This window comes from Eutrema salsugineum, unplaced genomic scaffold (genome assembly GCF_000478725.1).
Source record: "Eutrema salsugineum unplaced genomic scaffold, Eutsalg1_0 scaffold_8, whole genome shotgun sequence".
Classification (NCBI taxonomy): Eukaryota; Viridiplantae; Streptophyta; class Magnoliopsida; order Brassicales; family Brassicaceae; genus Eutrema; species Eutrema salsugineum.
Genome location: NW_006256414.1, coordinates 2,078,251 through 2,096,204, shown reverse-complemented (window position 1 = coordinate 2,096,204; position 17,954 = coordinate 2,078,251). Strand labels below are relative to the sequence as shown.

At 37.9% G+C, this 17,954-nt stretch overlaps 2 protein-coding genes across 3 annotated transcripts; both read right to left on the bottom strand.

The window, feature by feature from the left end:
• Window positions 1–7,286: 7,286 nt before the first annotated feature.
• LOC18009895 (CSC1-like protein At1g62320) lies at window positions 7,287–10,698 on the bottom strand. 2 transcript variants are annotated; one of them, XM_024148047.1, is made up of 11 exons: window positions 10,385–10,698; window positions 10,063–10,218; window positions 9,844–9,979; window positions 9,641–9,742; window positions 9,430–9,549; window positions 9,269–9,349; window positions 8,852–9,192; window positions 8,531–8,776; window positions 8,119–8,443; window positions 7,663–7,896; window positions 7,287–7,559 (listed from the first exon to the last, which is right to left on the bottom strand). In XM_024148047.1, exons 1-11 carry the CDS (start codon window positions 10,696–10,698, stop codon window positions 7,287–7,289), a joined length of 2,328 nt encoding a protein of 775 aa, XP_024003815.1. The 2 variants fall into 2 exon arrangements, with proteins under 2 accessions (XP_024003815.1, XP_024003818.1); XM_024148050.1 differs by lacking the exon at window positions 7,287–7,559 and having other exon boundaries at window positions 7,868–7,917; window positions 8,079–8,443.
• Window positions 10,699–12,237: 1,539 nt separating this feature from the next.
• Window positions 12,238–16,893, bottom strand: LOC18009974 (K(+) efflux antiporter 5). The gene is made up of 21 exons (XM_006391841.2): window positions 16,742–16,893; window positions 16,304–16,514; window positions 16,010–16,056; window positions 15,839–15,906; window positions 15,654–15,735; window positions 15,505–15,566; window positions 15,333–15,408; window positions 15,138–15,212; window positions 14,829–14,900; window positions 14,660–14,743; window positions 14,514–14,582; window positions 14,334–14,411; window positions 14,148–14,236; window positions 13,958–14,054; window positions 13,805–13,858; window positions 13,488–13,583; window positions 13,194–13,382; window positions 13,024–13,101; window positions 12,881–12,925; window positions 12,679–12,774; window positions 12,238–12,552 (listed from the first exon to the last, which is right to left on the bottom strand). The coding sequence occupies exons 1-21, from the start codon at window positions 16,790–16,792 to the stop codon at window positions 12,511–12,513; spliced, it is 1,761 nt and encodes a 586-aa protein (XP_006391903.1). The 5' UTR covers window positions 16,793–16,893; the 3' UTR covers window positions 12,238–12,510.
• Between the last annotated feature and the right edge of the window lie 1,061 nt (window positions 16,894–17,954).

The window sequence follows — 17,954 nt, the reverse complement described above, 5'->3', positions numbered from 1 at the left end:
GTCAGCTGAATTCTCACTGGATCGGACCTGCTGAACGCTGAGAGTGCCGTCCTTCTGCCAGTCTGAGGTTGAGAAGAACTTCGGTAGAATGTGCTTCGTCCGATCTCCTTTGATATATCCTTCCTTAAGCTGAGCTATGCATGCCGCGTTGTCTTCATACATCACCGTGGGCTGTGTGTCTTCGTCCATACCACAATCTCTGCGGATGTGCTGAGTCATGGAGCGCAGCCAGACGCATTCCCTACTAGCCTCATGAATGGCTAGGATTTCAGCATGGTTTGATGAAGTGGCAGTGAGTGTCTGCTTCATTGATCTCCAAGAGATGGCTGTTCCTCCATGCGTAAAAACGTAGCCAGTTTGAGACTTGGCAGTGTGCGGATCTGATAGATATCCTGCATCGGCGAAGCCGACTAACCCATCTTTATTTTGGTTAATATAGAAGAGTCCTAAGTCTTGAGTACTTCGAAGGTATCTTAGGAGATGTTTTATACCGTTCCAGTGCCTCTGAGTTGGAGATGAACTATATCGAGCGAGGAGGTTCACGGCGAAACATATGTCTGGTCTAGTGTGACTAGCCAGGTACATTAACGCTCCTACAGCACTGAGGTATGGCTTTTCAGGACCAAGGATTTCTTCATCATCCTTTTTGGGACCAAGAGGGTCATCACTTAAGCTTCTAACTACCATTGGGCTGGTCAATGGGTGAGCTTGGTCCATATTAAATCGCTTGAGTACCTTTTCGATATAAGCCGATTGATGCACAAGGATTCCTCCTTTGATGTACTCAAGTTGTAATCCCAAACAGTACTTTGTTTTGCCTAGGTCTTTCATTTCGAATTCTGCTTTTAAGCAGTCGACTGTTTGGGAGATCTCACCAGATGTTCCGAGGATGTTTAGATCATCCACGTATACTGCTATGATTACAAATCCTTTGTTTGAGTACTTCTTGATGAAGATGCATGGACTGATGGGGTCATTTTGTAGCCTTCTTTGATGAGGTAATCGCTGAGGCGGTTGTACCACATACGCCCACTTTGTTTCAGTCCATACAAGGATTTGTTCAGCCTGATGCAGTATTGATCTCGAGATGCATTTTTGTCTTTTAGTTCAATGCCATCTGGGAGTCTCATATATATTTCGTTGTCCAGGGGCCCATAGAGATATGCGGTTACAACATCCATTAACCGCAGATCAAGATTTTCTCTTATGGCCAGACTTATGAGGAATCGGAATGTTGTTGCATCCACCACTGGAGAATAAGTCTCCTCATAATCGATTCCGGGTCTCTGTGAGAATCCTTGTGCTACAAGCCGTGCTTTGTATCGAACGACTTCACCGAGTTCGTTCCTTTTGCGCACAAAGACCCATTTGTGGCCCACTGGCTTGATGTGTGATGGGGTCCGGATGATCGGACTGAACACGTTTCTGAGTTTGAGACTCTTTAATTCCACGTTTATGGCTTCTTTCCATTTTAGCCAATCTGTTCGATGTGTACACTGTGTTATTGACGTGGGTTCTAGATCCTCTTGCGTGAGCGCAACATCAAGTGCTACTTTGTATGCAAAGAGTGCATTTAAGTCGACTTCTTTTCGATTCCATTGTATTCCGGACATATTGTAATTGATGGAGATCTCATTGTTATCTTCTGAACCTGGAGATTCGGCGTCCCGAACTTCCATTGAGGGTTCATTAGATTGAGTCTCAGCCGCGGCTATGTCTGATATTGCAGGAATCCTGGTTTCGGTTATTGCACTTTTCTTTGATTTCCGGGGATTCTTATCTTTGGAACCGAGAGGTCTGCCCCGTTTGAGACGTGGTGTAGACTCTGTAGCAACTTGGGTCTGTCCCGTTGGGACAGCTATTCGTACTGGTGCATTACAAGCTGGGATGTACGATTTGGTTACTTTGGTCGGGTCAGCAAAGGAATCTGGCAATTGATTAGCTAGCTTTTGATAATGAATAATCTTTTGGATCTCTGAATCACATTCTAGAGTCCGAGGATCTTGCCAATTTAATGATGTTTGATTCCATGAAAGATCTTTGACCAGCTTGTTTGTCTCACCACCTAAAGAGGGATATACCGATTCATCGAATTGGCAATCCGCATATCTGGCCTTGAAGAGATCTCCAGTGGTTGGCTCGAGATATCTTATGATGGTGGGAGAGTCAAAACCAACATATATTCCCATCCTTCTTTGAGGTCCCATTTTGGTTCGATGTGGTGGAGCAATAGGTATATATACTGAACACCCAAATGTTTTGAGATGGGAGATGTCTGGCTCATGACCCGAGAGTAGTTGGGATGGGGAATATTTGTGTTCACTAGATGGCCGGATGCGTATGAGTTCAGCAGCATGTAATACTGCATGTCCCCATGCTGAGGCCGGGAGCTTTGATCTCATGAGTAATGGTCGGGTTATCCATTGAATGCGTTTAATGAATGATTCAGCCAATCCATTTTGAGTATGGACATGTGCTACAGGATGTTCCACGGTTACCCCCATGGCCATACAGTAGTCATTAAACGCTTGTGAGGTAAATTCACCAGCATTGTCAAGGCGGATAGTCTTTAGTGGGAAGTCAGGGAAATGGGCCCGCAATTTGATGATTTGGGCCAAGAACCTAGCGAAGGCTTGGTTCCGAGAGGACAAGAGACAAACATATGACCAACGGGTCGATGCGTCTATAAGGACCATGAAGTACCGGAATGGTCCGGAAGATGGATGTATAGGTCCACAGATATCGCCCTGGATTCTTTCTAGGAAATGAAGTGTTTGTTTAGAGATTTTAACTGGTGAAGGCCGAGTGATCAATTTGCCTTGAGAACAAGCTGTGCACATGAGATGTTGAGGATAAGCTCGGTTTTCTTTGAGGGTATGCCCTTGAGAGTTTTGAATTAGTTTACGCATCATATTTGCACCGGGATGACCGAGCCGGTCGTGCCAAATAGTATAATCAGTAAACCGGGCTTTGAGAGTGGTATTAGCTTCAATCATACTGACTTTAGCATGGTAAAGTCCAGTAGAGAGCGCGGGTATGGTTTCGAGGATTTGTTTATGGCCGTCTACGGTTTTAGTGACTAGGAGAGATTCTTTGTTCCCTTGACCTTGGGTTTCTATGTGGAAACCATTCTGTCTTATATCCTTGAAGCTCAGAAGATTTCTCTTCGAACTAGGAGAATATAGAGCATCTGGTATTTCAAGTTGTGTGCCATTTGATAGCAACACATAGGCATGGCCATATCCTTCGATAAGGTGTGAGGGACCCGCGATGGTGCTAATATTTGCGGTTTGATAGGTTAGGTTTATGAAGTAACTTTTGTTTCTTAAGATAGTGTGGCTGGATCCACTATCTACGACTATGGTTTCCATTTGCTGGTGTGCTTTATTATGAATAGAAGATAGAATTCAGTATTGAGGAATTCAGAAAATGTGATAAATCATAAAGTAAAGCAGTGTCTGAGAATAAAGGCAAATGGAAAAAAAATGAAACAAATCCCAAAATGAAAAAAAAATAAAGAACAAAATCAAATTGTATCAGAGTTTCAGATGATTGAATTAATCGAGGAGATCAGCTGTTTCATAGTCCATGGGGTCGGTCTGCTCGTTTGTGGTGTTCTCATCATCAAGGAGGTCGTCACCTTCCAGGTTAGCAGCATCGACTGGCTGAGTCATGTTGGCTTCAGCAGGAGCTTTTCCGTACTTCTGGTATAGATCGCAGTGGATCTTGGGGGTGCGACATTGCTTTGTTGGGTGGTTGAACATCCCACATCTGGTACAAGCAGAGTGATCGGGGTTGGTGTAGCGGGTCCGCTTGGTGATGCCTCGACCACGACCAGGACCATAACTGAGGTTAGGTCGGTTGCCACGACCGTGTCCGCGTCCACGTCTTCCACGTCCATGTCCTCGGCCATTACCACGTCCATTACCACGTCCACGGCGGTGATCTGAGGATCTATCGGGTTGAACATGGTAGGACTCTTGACGAGAAGCTGGGACAGGAGCCGATCCCGGGGGCCTCATAGCGCTGTTCCTCATAAGCAGCTGGTTATTCTTCTCAGCGAGGAGAAGACAGGACAACAAGTCTTCGTACAATGTGTGTTTCATTGCACGGTATTGTTGTTGGAGCACAACATTCTCTGTGCTGAATGTGGATAATGTTTTCTCGAGGAGATCATTATCTGTCACATCCTCGCCACAGAGTTTCTGGATGGCAACAATACGAAAGAGTTCGTTGTTGTAATCATCTACGGATTTGTAGTCCTGGAACCGAAGGTTCTTCCAGTCGAAATCTGCCTGAGGCAACTGGACCATTTTCTGATGGTCATATCGCTTTTTCAGCGCTTGCCACAATTCAAGTGGATTCTCAAGAGTGAGATATTGCTGCTTAAGGCTCGGGGCCAGATGATGGCGTATGTGGCATATCGCCTGAGACTGTCCCTTACGGGATGCGGTGTTACCGTCGGTAATACACGCATCGAGTTCTTTCGATGCAAGGAACAAGCGCATGTCTAGGGCCCACTCGAGGTAGTTATCCCCGGAGACGTGAAGGACCTCGAATTCACATTTCTGAATGTTTGACATCTGAAACATGAGATTGATTTTGTTAGGGATTGTTTTGAGAAAATTTTGAATGCTGATGATGAAACTTTCTATTTTGAGAATATTTCTATTTTAGGAAAGTTTCTAAATTTGGAAAGTTTCTAAATTTGGAAAGTTTCTAATTTGGGTAATTTTCTAAATGAGGAAAGTTTCTATGTCGGGAAAATTTCTATATGAGGAAAGTTTTATATGAGGAAACTTTCTATTAGAGGGAACATTCTCGGAAATAGTAAATTTTAAAGGGTATGGTTTTAGTTACCCCGAACATGATGTCGGTTTAATAGCTGTGATTTAATCGGTTAAAGCCGAATATAATTTCGGTTAATGAGAACCAGGTTTAGCCGGTTTTAGGCGGTTTAGGAGGAACCCTAGGGGAGCCGAATATGATTAGGGTTTTATCTAGGGTTTTAACGGTTTGGAAAACATATTTTGGATGTGATTTCGAGATCTATAGGATCTGTGGTCGATGGTTTTAATAATTTCACAAGGACAACAAAGAAATCACGTGAAAAGAACTATGGTTTAAGCATTATGACTTACGATTTTGAAGATTACAAAATCGTGAATCAAGCTTAGGATTTAGGGTTGATTTTCTTAGTTTATTCAATCAAGTGTTTCAAGCAAGAGAATCAACAATCAAATAAGCTGCAACAAGCTTATTAAACATGATGAAAATCGAATAGGTTTATACCATAAACATGGCCAAAAACGGTTGTTAGGTTTTTGTAGATTAGGGTTTTATAAAACGAGTTTAAAACCTTTGAACATGCATAAACTTGTAATTTAAACAATCAATCAACAAGTTATCAATCAATCATCAGAGTATCAAACACTTTCAATCAATTATAGATCGATTTTTTTTTTTATTTTTTATTTTTTTTATTTTTTATTTTTATTTTTAGGGTTTTGAAGTGTTTAAACAACAGGTTCTATGGCTCTCAGTTTTAGAAGATACCTTTTCCACCTTTGGATTTCTGACAGGCTAATGAAACTGGGAGCTAATAGACCTCAGTTAGCCGCTACAAATTCCAAGGATTGATCACCAAAACTGGAGAAGCTGCTGGTTGAAGAAGGAAAAACTCGGATCTGGTTTTTTTTTTTCTTTTTTTTTTCGGTTGATCGTCGTATACTGTAAGTGTGCATGAGGGCGCGTCCGACGTTGGGTCGACAAACGGTTTTCACCAGTAGATTCGTCTCGTCGAGGGCTTCGATTTGATATATAGATCGTCTTCGGGTTCCTCACGGTTTGGAAGATATGCGTCTTTTAAGTTTCGACTTGCTTTTAGGGTTTTGGTGGTGGCCGGATTTATTAGGGTTTTTCGCTCAGAGAGTCTTATCGTGCTGATAACGTGTTGTGAAAACTTAGATACTTTATTAATCACTGGAATGTATATATAGAGTACATAGGGAATCTAGGTTAAGTACAATGCCCTGATGGGCCCAGTGGGCCGGTATAAGAGTCCATATATAATATGTGTTATAACAGTTACTTATTTTTCTGGATTTACTTCTATTCTAGTTCTAGTCAATAGTTTATTAGTTTTAGTCCTTGCGGATTTCTTTGCATTTATAGAGCATTATTAATTGTATCTTGGGATTTATTTTTATTAACTAATATTTATTGGCATGTTTATCGTTTTAATATCTTAGATTCGTTATTGATTTGTTTTCATATCTGATTTTCTCAATCCAAGATCTTCTGATGATAAAACGGTTCTAACCCGGTTTTTAACTAAATCCGCATTTAAAAGCATTATTTATTATATCTTGGGATTTCATTTTATTTAATCATATTTATTGGCATGTTTATCGTTTTAATATCCTAGATTCCTATCTGAATTGTGATTTAAGTACTAAAACCGTGTTTTGTTTTCTATTTGTGATTTAATGTAATTAGTTTTTGAAGATTTTTGTTTTCTTACCTTACTACGATATAATTGAGTTCTAAATAACAATTTAAATGTTATTAAATTGAACAGATGAAACAATTACATTCTAGATTTTTTGTGATGTTAGTACGATACTCCCTCCGTTTCACAAAAAGTGTCGTTTTAAGGTTTTATTTTTGTTTCACAAAGAATGTCGTTTTATATTTTCAATGCAAAATTTTAAACAATATTCCAGTTTTAACCCTATTAATTTAATATATTTACTAGATAAAAATAAATCATTTAATGTATTAATAAGGGACAAAGTTATATTTTTAATAATTTTCTGTGTGAAAAATATTAGAATAACATTTTTTGTGAAACGGAAGGAGTATATCTTTTTGTCATGGATATCACTGACGCTTAAACACACAATAGGTACTCTTAACTCTTGACTCTTGACCAAACCAAGGATTTTAGTGACCGGTCAATCCATGCTTACGTCTAGCTACTACGATACATTATAACTTTATAAGTCTTGACTCTTGACCAAAACCAAGGAGGCGACTAAGTCATACATGCGTACTCCAGTACGATGCATTATGTCAGGATGATTTTACAAAATGGTCGAAATTATTTTTACACAATCATGTATTGGAATAATGACCAAAAAAAGAAAAAAAAAACAATGACAAGCATACAAATATACAAAACATTCCATAACACGTCAAAACAAAAAGATCCTCTCACGCATTTAGTTCCGTTTCTTCTACACCGAATTCAAACCAAACCGGTTTAGTGATTTAGTCATTGACCATTAAGGCTCCGGTTTTCCCTTACCCGTATCTGGTCGATTAGAAGGCGAGCCACCAATAGCATTGTTGCTCGCCTCGGTGGTTCTCCGTGACCGACGTTTGGTCTGTACAACTACACAATTTTCATTATCCGAATCCTCGGTTGATTCCTCGAACCGGTCATCCTCATATTCTTCGTCTTTGAAAACCGGATGAATGTATGCGTTTTGAAGAAACACTTTCAAATTCAAGTTCGGTTCTTTTGCTCGTTCCAATGTATCCTTGATCATAGCTTCCTATAAACCGGTACAGACAAGATTAAACAAAACATCGAACCGGACCAAAATTAGTTTAGTTTAAATCAATCAGCTAAACCTACCACCGGTTAAACATACTAACCTGCAAAGGGTTAATGACGAATGCCGATTCATACCGGCCTTTGCAAAACCGGTGAAAACCAATGGTTAGAATCGGTAGAACGACGAGGAAAGGCGTGGACTGAGCTTTTCCTTTCGAGCTCATTAATCCAATCAAAAGGATCTGCGAGATGATCAATGCCGATATTATACGTCCATGAACGTCTGGCCAGTACGCAGCCGCACTCTCATACTCCTGATTGTACACATTTATGATCTGCAAAGAAACCCGGTTTAGCTAATAACCAAGAACACCAAATGTAATCAATCATGGTTTCTAATCCATTTGGCTCCAAGATTCTTGAAATTCGATATCTACATTCCGGATAAACCAAACCGAATCTATCTTCATTTTAGTACTTTTTTTTCACTCTTTAGATTACCCAAAAAACAAGAAACAATTATAGATAGGTAACGTGTGGAACAAGATATGTTTTACCTGATGGCGAAAGATAAGGTAAGCGAAACCGAAGAAGAAGATGATGAAAGGAAGTAGAACAGGAGTGACCGGAGCATAGACAAGGCCGAGGAGGAAGTAGAGTTGAATCCTAGGCTCTGTTGCATAGAAATCAATCTGTCCAGGATCCATAGCTTCTTCTCTATCCTTTTCAGTTTTCACCAAGAAGAAATTCTTCAAATGGAAAATGATAAACGGTTTCAGCCTAAGAATCTCTCCAGCCACACCAGCCCAACCATCCACCATTATATACGTTATGAAAAACGTTGCTTTTATCGGTATCGCTACTCCAACCGTCTTAGGGATCCTAAAAACAAGAATGTAAAAAAAAAAGCTGAGAACAGAGTTTTTCAAAATAGTAAAAAAGCACGAGGAATATATGGAGGAAGATTACTGATCCGCTGATTGTTTGAGGAAAGAATCGAGCTGTTCAAATGCAGATCCTGTGATGATGCTACCGAGGAAAACATTCACGAGGTTGAATATATAATATCGGAAAGCCGCTCTTCTCTCTAACGATGATATCGAAACAAACCCTTCGAATTTCGACATGATCATCAAGATTGTTGGCAGAAATATCAAGAAGATCTTCAGAACAATACCGGGAAGAAAACCTTGGATCAGCGATTTGATAAACTTCCTGCACACGCAAGGTTTGAATCAAAGCATATTCTCGATCGGAATAGTAAGCAAGAACCTCGATAAATGTACCTACTTTTCGATGATGGTATTCAAGAACGGAGCTGTTTTCTGAATACCTTCAATGCTCGCTAGAGATTGCACAAATGCGATTGGGATGATGAAGAAGAAAGTGAGGAAGAAGAAGGCGACGTGCATTACAAGTCTCCTTACCGTGAGAGATACGTAAGGCATGGCTAGATTTGGCCAATACACTTCTCTTGCCTCGGGAGCCCATTCGGTTAACCATTCGGTCGGGTTCTTTGTCTGTTGCGTCTGTGCGCAAACCGCAGCTCCCCAACGCGTTTTAAAAGAGACAAAAGCTGCTGGCATTACACCTTTTTCATCTTTCTTTACTCTCTTCCTTTCTTCCATTATCTGTGAAAGATGTCACATTGAGTTTAACACTGTTTTTTTATGGGCAGGAACACAAGAAAATGATCAAAATACTTACTTGCTCGCTTAGTTTCTCGATCTCAGCTGTGTAATGATCCATGGCATCTACTTTCTTTCCCCATATCCCGAGAAATCCCAACTGCGAGAAGAAACATAATTAGACAAGATCTAGAAGCTTCTCTCTCTTAATATGTGTTTTGGGTGACTCCAAGTATTAACCTTTACCCTCGGTCTTTGTTCCTTGTTTCTTGTATACTTCAAATGGTAGTAATCAAACCAATTCTGCATTTTCTTCTTCTCAGCTACTAAGCCAGCCAATTCATTTGCATTGTAAACCACCTAGATACATAATCAAATAGAGGCTTAAACCAAGAAAACAGCGATAAACCAAAGAATCAAGATTAATTGCTTTAGGACAGACTGTGCTAACCTGATTCGTAAGATAATGGTCTGGATGGTTAACCATAAAGAAATGCTCCACGTTTTCACTAATTGACTCGTATGAGTCCGGTGGTACGTTCCTAACAAGAACCTGTTAAAGTGCAAATAAATAATCTAAATAATTGGTAGCTACTTCATATATAGCGTTGGACCAAAACATGAGACTATATCAATTAGAAGAAGTGTCTTTACGGTGAATTGATCAGCACGTCGCTTCTCGGATTGGAGAAATGCTAATCGCATTGCAGCTATTTTCTCATATTCCTTCATTAGAACATAGCAAGTCCAGAATGTGAATGCGTATTCCATCACAAGATGCGCCCAAAACCTTTACCAAAATCAATGAGATTCTAACCATTAGAGTGGGAATACAAAGTAACAACAACTACAGATTTTTTTTCTCTAACGAACCTGTCTGATCCACGTTCGACATTTGAAATCGAAAGCTTATCGATATTGCTCGATGTTACATTACGAATTTTTGCTAGCTGCAATCCATCACTTGTCCAATTGACAGGTACCAGAATTGACCATGAAAGTAATGCGATCGGAACAAAGATCTTAAGTCTGTAAAAATAGCAAAAAAAGAAAAAGAAAATTATAGTACTAAACAAAGAACAAATCAACTATTAGTAATTTTCTTCTACTATCTCAAGAACTATGCTAAAAAAAACTTAAGGCACATTGTATGCAATAGCAAAGAATTTTGAAGAGGATTGAACATTTTCGATACCCAATCAAGTAAATCCTCAAGTAAACAGCAGAATCCAAACCAGCATGATCAATAAGTTCAGGCTCTGGCATCTTTAGTGCCCCGGGAATCCAATTCAAGAACCGTATGTATGAACGAAAATCGAAATTCACAATCTTGCTCACAAAGGCACCCGAAGTCACCGGGTTACTTCTAAGACCTTTTAAGTACCATTTAGGGAAATAAACCCTATCATTGAATGGTTGGATCCTCAAGATTGCAAACAGCAAAAGGAATATCAATGCACTTAGAATGTTTATTGCTGCTGCTACTCCAATATCTGCTAGTGTAGCCATCTCCTTAAGCTATATAAACCCTTCAAATTTCTTCACCTGCAAAAATTTTAGAACCCTAAATTTAAAAATGTGGATATAAATCAATGAAACAGTGACATGAAATGAGAGTTTAGATTATAGACTTAAAGATCAAGTTTCAGATTGTGTAAAACATCAAAGAAATTGACACTTTACAGAACCGATTAAATGAAGAATCTCACCCTTAGAAAGCCATTGCCCAGAAAGTTGACCAAAAATAAAATTTACTATTTTCCTAATATTGTGCAAGAAGTAAGAGAATGATTGAAAAATGAAGTTGAGACGAACCCGGAAATCAAATTAGGGGATGTTTTGGTTGTCATGAAGCTTGGAATTTATTCATCTCCACGAAAAAAGCATTGCACAAGCGAAAAGTCTTCAGCGTTGTCTTTGATCAAGAACAAAAAGAAAATACTTCGCCTTCTTCCGATACAAAGCTAAAGAGGAAACAGAAAAAAGAGAGATTGGAAAGAAAAACAGAGTATAGAAACAGAGAGATCGGTTCTGTTCTGTTTTAACAGCATACAAATTAGAAAGAGATGAAAAGAGACGTCGTGCCGTTTTTTGTCAAAATATAATAAAATGCTGAAAATACACGAAGAAAGAGAAAGAAGAAGAAGAAGAAAAAAAAAAAAATGCTAATTCGGTTTATGCAATGGTCGGCTTCTATTCGTAGACTCTGTCTTCAAGATTGATAATGCCTCATTTCAATTTCTGCTAATAGTTTAGTTGTGAATTTTACAATGGATTAGTTGATAATTGAAGATTTTTTTGATTAAAAATGCCACATACAATTTGAATCTTTAGAAACCACAGGGTAAATTTGAGTGAAAACAAAAGTATTATTGGGCTTATATGAAATGTAATTAACTGTAATCTCTAGCTTAAGTGTCGTAAACTTCACTCGCCTAAAGAGGAGCGTGTACTATACGATCCAATGATTTTCACAATGATGAAAAATTCAACTAAAACGCCCAAACGTAATCATGATTCGACGTGTTTTTTTTTTTTTGTAAAATGTCGATTTTTTGCCGTCACTTTTTTGTTGTTTTTTTTTCAGTCACTTCGCGTTCTGCGAAATAGCGTGCCATCACGTTGAAGTCTATATTTTAATCATACTTTCAAGTATGAATCACTTTTATTCAAATTGTCTACATATCCCATCTTGGTTAACTCCTTTGTTATACCATGACTAATTGGCAATTTCTGAAAGAAAAAAATACTGGGAGTACAATTTTCATCTTACTAATTGGCATTAAACAATTTCACAAAAATATCGGCTATTATACTTTAGAAAGTACTTTTTTTTTTCTAAGTTATTTTCCCTATTATAAAAAAATATCTATAATCGACACTGACTCATGAAATAAGCAGGTGGACACTATTGCAATTACAAAGCTGAAAGTTTTTAAATCGATATCACAAATCAAGTGGAAGGAAAACAACTCTTATGCAAATTTGTTTCAAGAAAAGCTATAAGCTCCGTAGATAATAAAAACGTCAATACTTGTATCACGGCACTAAGAGTATAAGATCAAATACAATACGAGATGGGAAAATATTGTGTTAATATTGTTACACCGAATAATAAGCTAAAGACGCTTAGACTACATGTATAAGTAGTGAATACTAATTAATTATATACTAATTACAAAAAGAAACTAAGAAAATAGAGAAAAAGCAAGTCGTGGTTCTGATCTTGGTCAGTTTTAATATTGGTCTCCTCGTGGAGCTTGTCGGATCAAAATCTGTTTGTTTTCTTCTTAAATATTCAGTCTATGTACAAAAGAGAGGTCACTTGGTTCTGTTACCTACTTCTATCATCGATGCTTTCTCCTGCAAACAGTAATACAAACAAACAATCTCATAAACTAATATTTGTTTTTCTCTTGATTTTCACCATATAAACTTGCACATTGTGCATTCAAAAAAAAAAAAAATGGGAAAAGAGAAGAGAAGGACCTCATTCGGGGAACTATTCTCGGAAGGGAACCATCGAAGAATGACACCGAGGTTCATTGCACTCGGTATTAACTTGAACAGCAATGGAGTCGTCACCTGTAACAGTCAGCATTTCAAGTATAACTATGTATTTTATTATCATTTTTCAAGTATATTCTTATTGGAATGCGAAAGGCTTGTTTAGTCTGTTGAGGTAACTTACGAGACTCAAAGCTGTAGTGCCCAAAAGAAGGAGATACATTTTCCCCTACATTGTTCAGTCATTATAACCCAAAGTCAAAAAATTTAGTAACAAACAAATTGTGAAACAGTGCTCAATTACAAGAGAGAAAAAAAAGGAGTCACCTCGATAACGTGTAGGTTTGATGCTCGGCTTAGAAGAACAAAGGCAAACTCGCCAATCTGAGCAAGCAGTACCCCGACCTGTAACATTTTGTGACAGCAAATTTTAGTGGATGATGGGTTTCGATATGAAGAAACTCGTTGATGTTTTAAAACAAGAGAGCAAAACTCACATGGAAAGATATCCTCATGTTGTACCTAAACGCCTTAACTACTATTGCTGCAATTGCTGTCTTAATAACTATGACTAGAATCACAGATGCCAGAAGGATGTCCACGTGGTTCCATAGAAAGTGCACATTTATAAGCATCCCGATACTAGATAAGAAGAGAGCGGCAAATAAATTACGAATTGGTTCCACCTGCATTACCAAGTAAGTGAGATTCCAAATTGTTAACGACCCCGAGACTTAAACTTCTTACCAAGTACTCACAGCGCAAATTAACCTGACTTTAGAAATTAGTACCTGCTCTAGTGTATGTTGAGCAAAGTCAGTTGTAGACAGCATAACACCAGCCACAAATGATCCTAACTCAAGACTAAGACCCAGCTTGTCACTGCACTGAAAAAGTTTTGCAAGGAACCAACAATAAAGTCAAGAATGGGAAACTACGTAGATATGCAATTATACTCAATGTCTATCATAATGATCATTGTTTTCTTCTGTAATCCATCATTAAGATTCAAGCTTATAATTTAGTCGATGTTTTTTATTCATCAAAAGTGACCAGAAAGCTAACAAAGCACTGATATGCTTAAAAAAGAATGATAAATTAGACTTACCCATGCAGATAGTAAGCAGAATGCCACAGCAGCTAATTGGTAAAGTTCATTTGTCTGCATTCCACAATGAGAAACAGTGGCAATTATTTGGATGCTATTTAAAGAAAGAAAGGAAAATAGTCAAAGTAGCGTCTAGGGAAGATCTAAACTTACTTGAGATGATAACTGAATCATTAGCTTCAGAAAGCGAGGCACAAATGACCACGTTAGTAGAGATGCAACAGTGAGATATATGGACAATATCAGGAGCCTAAATTAGACAAAGAAAATGTTTTGTGTCAGATACGTTAACAAGGATATGTAAGAGGTTCCTGGAAAAAATTCTGGCTATGAAACCACTCACAGCTTTCCCATTGATATAATTCCTTGTAGTAAACCACTGTTACCACCCAAAACTGGAAGCAATGCAAATAGTAAACCAACAACACAGTCCTGAAAATTCAAAAATAAGGAACAGAATAGCTGAAGAAACAAAAACTCCATAGAATGAGATATTCAATTTGTAAAAATAGAATGTCATCAGTGAAACCTGAAAGATAAGTATCCCTATCGTAACTTGACCATGAAGAGAACTTGTACTGTTCCGTTCCACCAAAAATTTTACCACCTGATCAAATTGATATGTGGATAAAAACAGAAACTTAGGGATAAAACAGCAAAAGAGCAGCTTTTGTACAAAACACGAGAAGACAAGAGACATGAAAGGTACCACTGCGGTTGATGACATCGATAGAAAAGCACCAACAAAAATACCCTCCGACAACCTTGCTCCACACAACTGCAAATGTTGACAGGTCAATTTTAAAAATAGTTTCCAAATTGCCAATATATGCACCAGAACATACATGCTCATACCAACGCAGTTACACCACACAAAAACATAAGTAAGACAATTTGAAGAAGTCCTCCAAGGATAGCAACTGGGCCAACAACTTTCAGCTGCAGAACAACAGATTATTAAGTGAGATCGTAAAGTCCATAAGAAATCTTAGTTTAGCTAGAGTTAACAACCAACGAATGCTACCTTAGTCATTGAGAATTCCAAGCCCAAAGCAAAAAGGAGGAAAACAACACCGAACTGGGCTACGGTTTCAACCTGCCACATCAGAAGAAGAAACGCAAATATTATGAATACCAGTCAAAATGAATGACAAAGTAAACTGATTAAATGAATAACTCATCGAAGATCTGACTGCTTTACAGTAGATTATATTATGAACAACAGATACATGTGAGAACTGAGAACATCGCCGTAACAAAAAAAAATGTCCCAATACAATTATTTATAAGACAGTAACTAACAAAAAAAATGTCTTCCAATATATATAAATACCTGAACCATTTCACTGATAAATTTTAGTCCTCCCGGCCCAATGATTGACCCCGCAAGAAGATATCCAACAATGACCTAAAACATGTAGCGATAATGCAACATCACATCAGAATAGATAATTCACGACAATGTGAAGCCAGGATACTACAACTCCAAGATCAGATGTCTTTCATACTAATTTGTAAGGCTTCATACCGGTTGTCCAAGACACGAGAAGACAATGCCACCAATCGCAGCAAAAACAATAATGACCACCAAATCTGATATCAATCTGCGGGAATTGCCAAGCAACTTTTCATCAAAAGCCTGAAACAGAGGATGTAATCAAATGCTGTATACAGAGGAAATCAGAGAGGGAATAAATAACCTCAGATCTACTTGAAGTATCGGATACTTAGATTTTTTGTTTGACATGACAAAAACATTGTTCTGCAAAATACCAGGAGAAGAACATTAGTTGCACTGAAAAAAAAATGGTGACAGAGGCATAGAAAATCTTGCTTAGTGTTCCAAAACCTTTTTGTCAATAAGAGTCATATCATCAGAATCTTCATTTTCCAGGGAAAACACATCTTGAAGTTGGAATGGTCTGGTACCGCTGAGCAAACAGAAAAAGAAATAGGGAGAAATGAGTTATAAACCATCATTGAACAATTAACCATATTAGCTACTTGCAACAATTAGAACAAGCTTCCACGTACTTGTTTTCTTGTGTATCATTTCTTTTGCCCTTCTCATGCGTTACTTTCGCTACAGTCTCTATTTCAGCCTGGAAAACACAATGGCAAACATCAGAAGGGAGAAATCTGAATGCAGATGTAAAGAACATCAAAGATGACACTCGTAAACAATAAGAAGCGACTGAAACCTACTTGTTGATCAGCAACACTACTGTTAAAGCTGGCTCCTCCATCCGACCCTAAGCAAAGAAACTTGGGTTAAGCGAATAGAAGATGTAAGCTTCACCACCCACCAACCTAAACGCACTCACAATCACAAACCATAGAATATCATGCATAAACCCCTTCTATGTTCCGATTACTTCATCACATCAACAAGAAACTGTTCTTCTCTCTAACTTTGTCAACGTTTCAAACAATAGCCACAGAAGTGAATAGACGAAAAAGCTAGTATAGGAGGAATTAGTCCTTTTCTCAGAACCTAACCTTCAGGCTGATCGTTTTCGGAGAACTCTTTCTCGAGAACTCGATCGAACATTTTGGCGATACTCCCTTCACCGTTTCCCGGCGCAGTCGAGTTCACCAGATTGCCGTAAAACCGCTCCCGGGTTTCTTCATCAGATCTCGCTGACGAGGTTGTACCAACTAAAAGGAGGAACAAGAATCCAATCACTGCGAATCTCCTCGCCATGGATATCTACAAGGTCATTAGCATATTAAAACCTAATTTTGACCTCAATCTGATCACCAAACTCAAAATTGGTAAAACCAAAATCCAAAATTCGTAAGATTCTTATCGAATTCAAAGCAAGCTCCAAAAGAAACTTCGACGATGGGTGAACGTTCGAGAATCATTCAATTCGAACTTAGATTTTGAAAGAATCAATCAAATGAAGATGGAGAAGAAAGGTGAAGAAGTCGTACAGAAGCATGAAACTGACGAGAATCGTCTGGATTGTCGTCATCGGTGAACATGGCAGCCAATAACGTTTGGCACCGGAGCTTCTTCTTCGTTGCCGATCTCTCTCGCTCTCTTTTTTCTTTCTCAGATCCAATCTGTTTTCAAAATCTTCGATTGTTTTTGTTTGACAAAACTAACCTCCGTTTATGTGAAAAAGTAAAAGTCTTTTTTTGGTTTGGTGGAAGCTAATTGTTTTCATATACAATTAAGGATCAGTTTAATCAAACATTTAATTAAGCTCTTGTCATTTAATTCGATAACCGGATCTCTAATGGCATTAGAAGCTAACTATTTTGTCTATATTTTATATATGCATCCAACATAACTTTAAAGTAGCATGAACATATTTCTGTCCAAGTTGAAAAGTTCTATATTAATCTAAAAAGGATTTCCACAAAAAATGAGAAGGTGAAAACATATTTGAAAAGATGATAAGGTTCATCTTCGAAAAGCTCTTCGAACATTAGCCTTTCTACTGTACAAAACAGAGAAAGCTATTGATTTTCAACACAATTCAAAAATTAAAAGAAAAGGTTGTAAACTGATTTGAACAACGAAATTTGTTACGTCGTAGAAGACGGTTGTTTAATATAACACAACCTTTTCCATTAGAAGTGTGAAGATTTCACTATTTTCTTCTTAAGCTTGTACATGAGTGTTCAGTGTCTGCATGATCTGTTTTTTTTTTTTGGGTTAGGAACCTGTTTGGTAAGTACACAACGCAGTAAATCTCCAAAGGGTTGACTAGATAAATGGAAAGACACAATAGTAAAAGAGGGCCAAATGTTATAGATAAATGTTGAAATATGCATGAAGCAAATGTTGAAGAATGTGGAACTTCAAGAAGCCATCAAAGGTGCCAAAAGATGCATTATGTTGTTGTTGCTTTCGTTTTGTAGATTGTTCTTTGTACACTAACCTAAGTTACCAAGTAACATGATTACTTGCTTCTTTTAACCAATTAGTGTGATATGTTCTTTAATTTATGGTCAATTTTGGTTATTGAACAAATTCACCCAATAAATTATTCAAGTCATAAATATAGCTAGTAGGTAGTTCAACAATTATTCAAGTAATAAATTAGTTTTTCAGCAAGTTGCATATAGTAGTAAGAAAGGAGTTAATCTAACCTTACATTTCACCTAATAAATTTTACTCTTTTATAATTATTTTCCA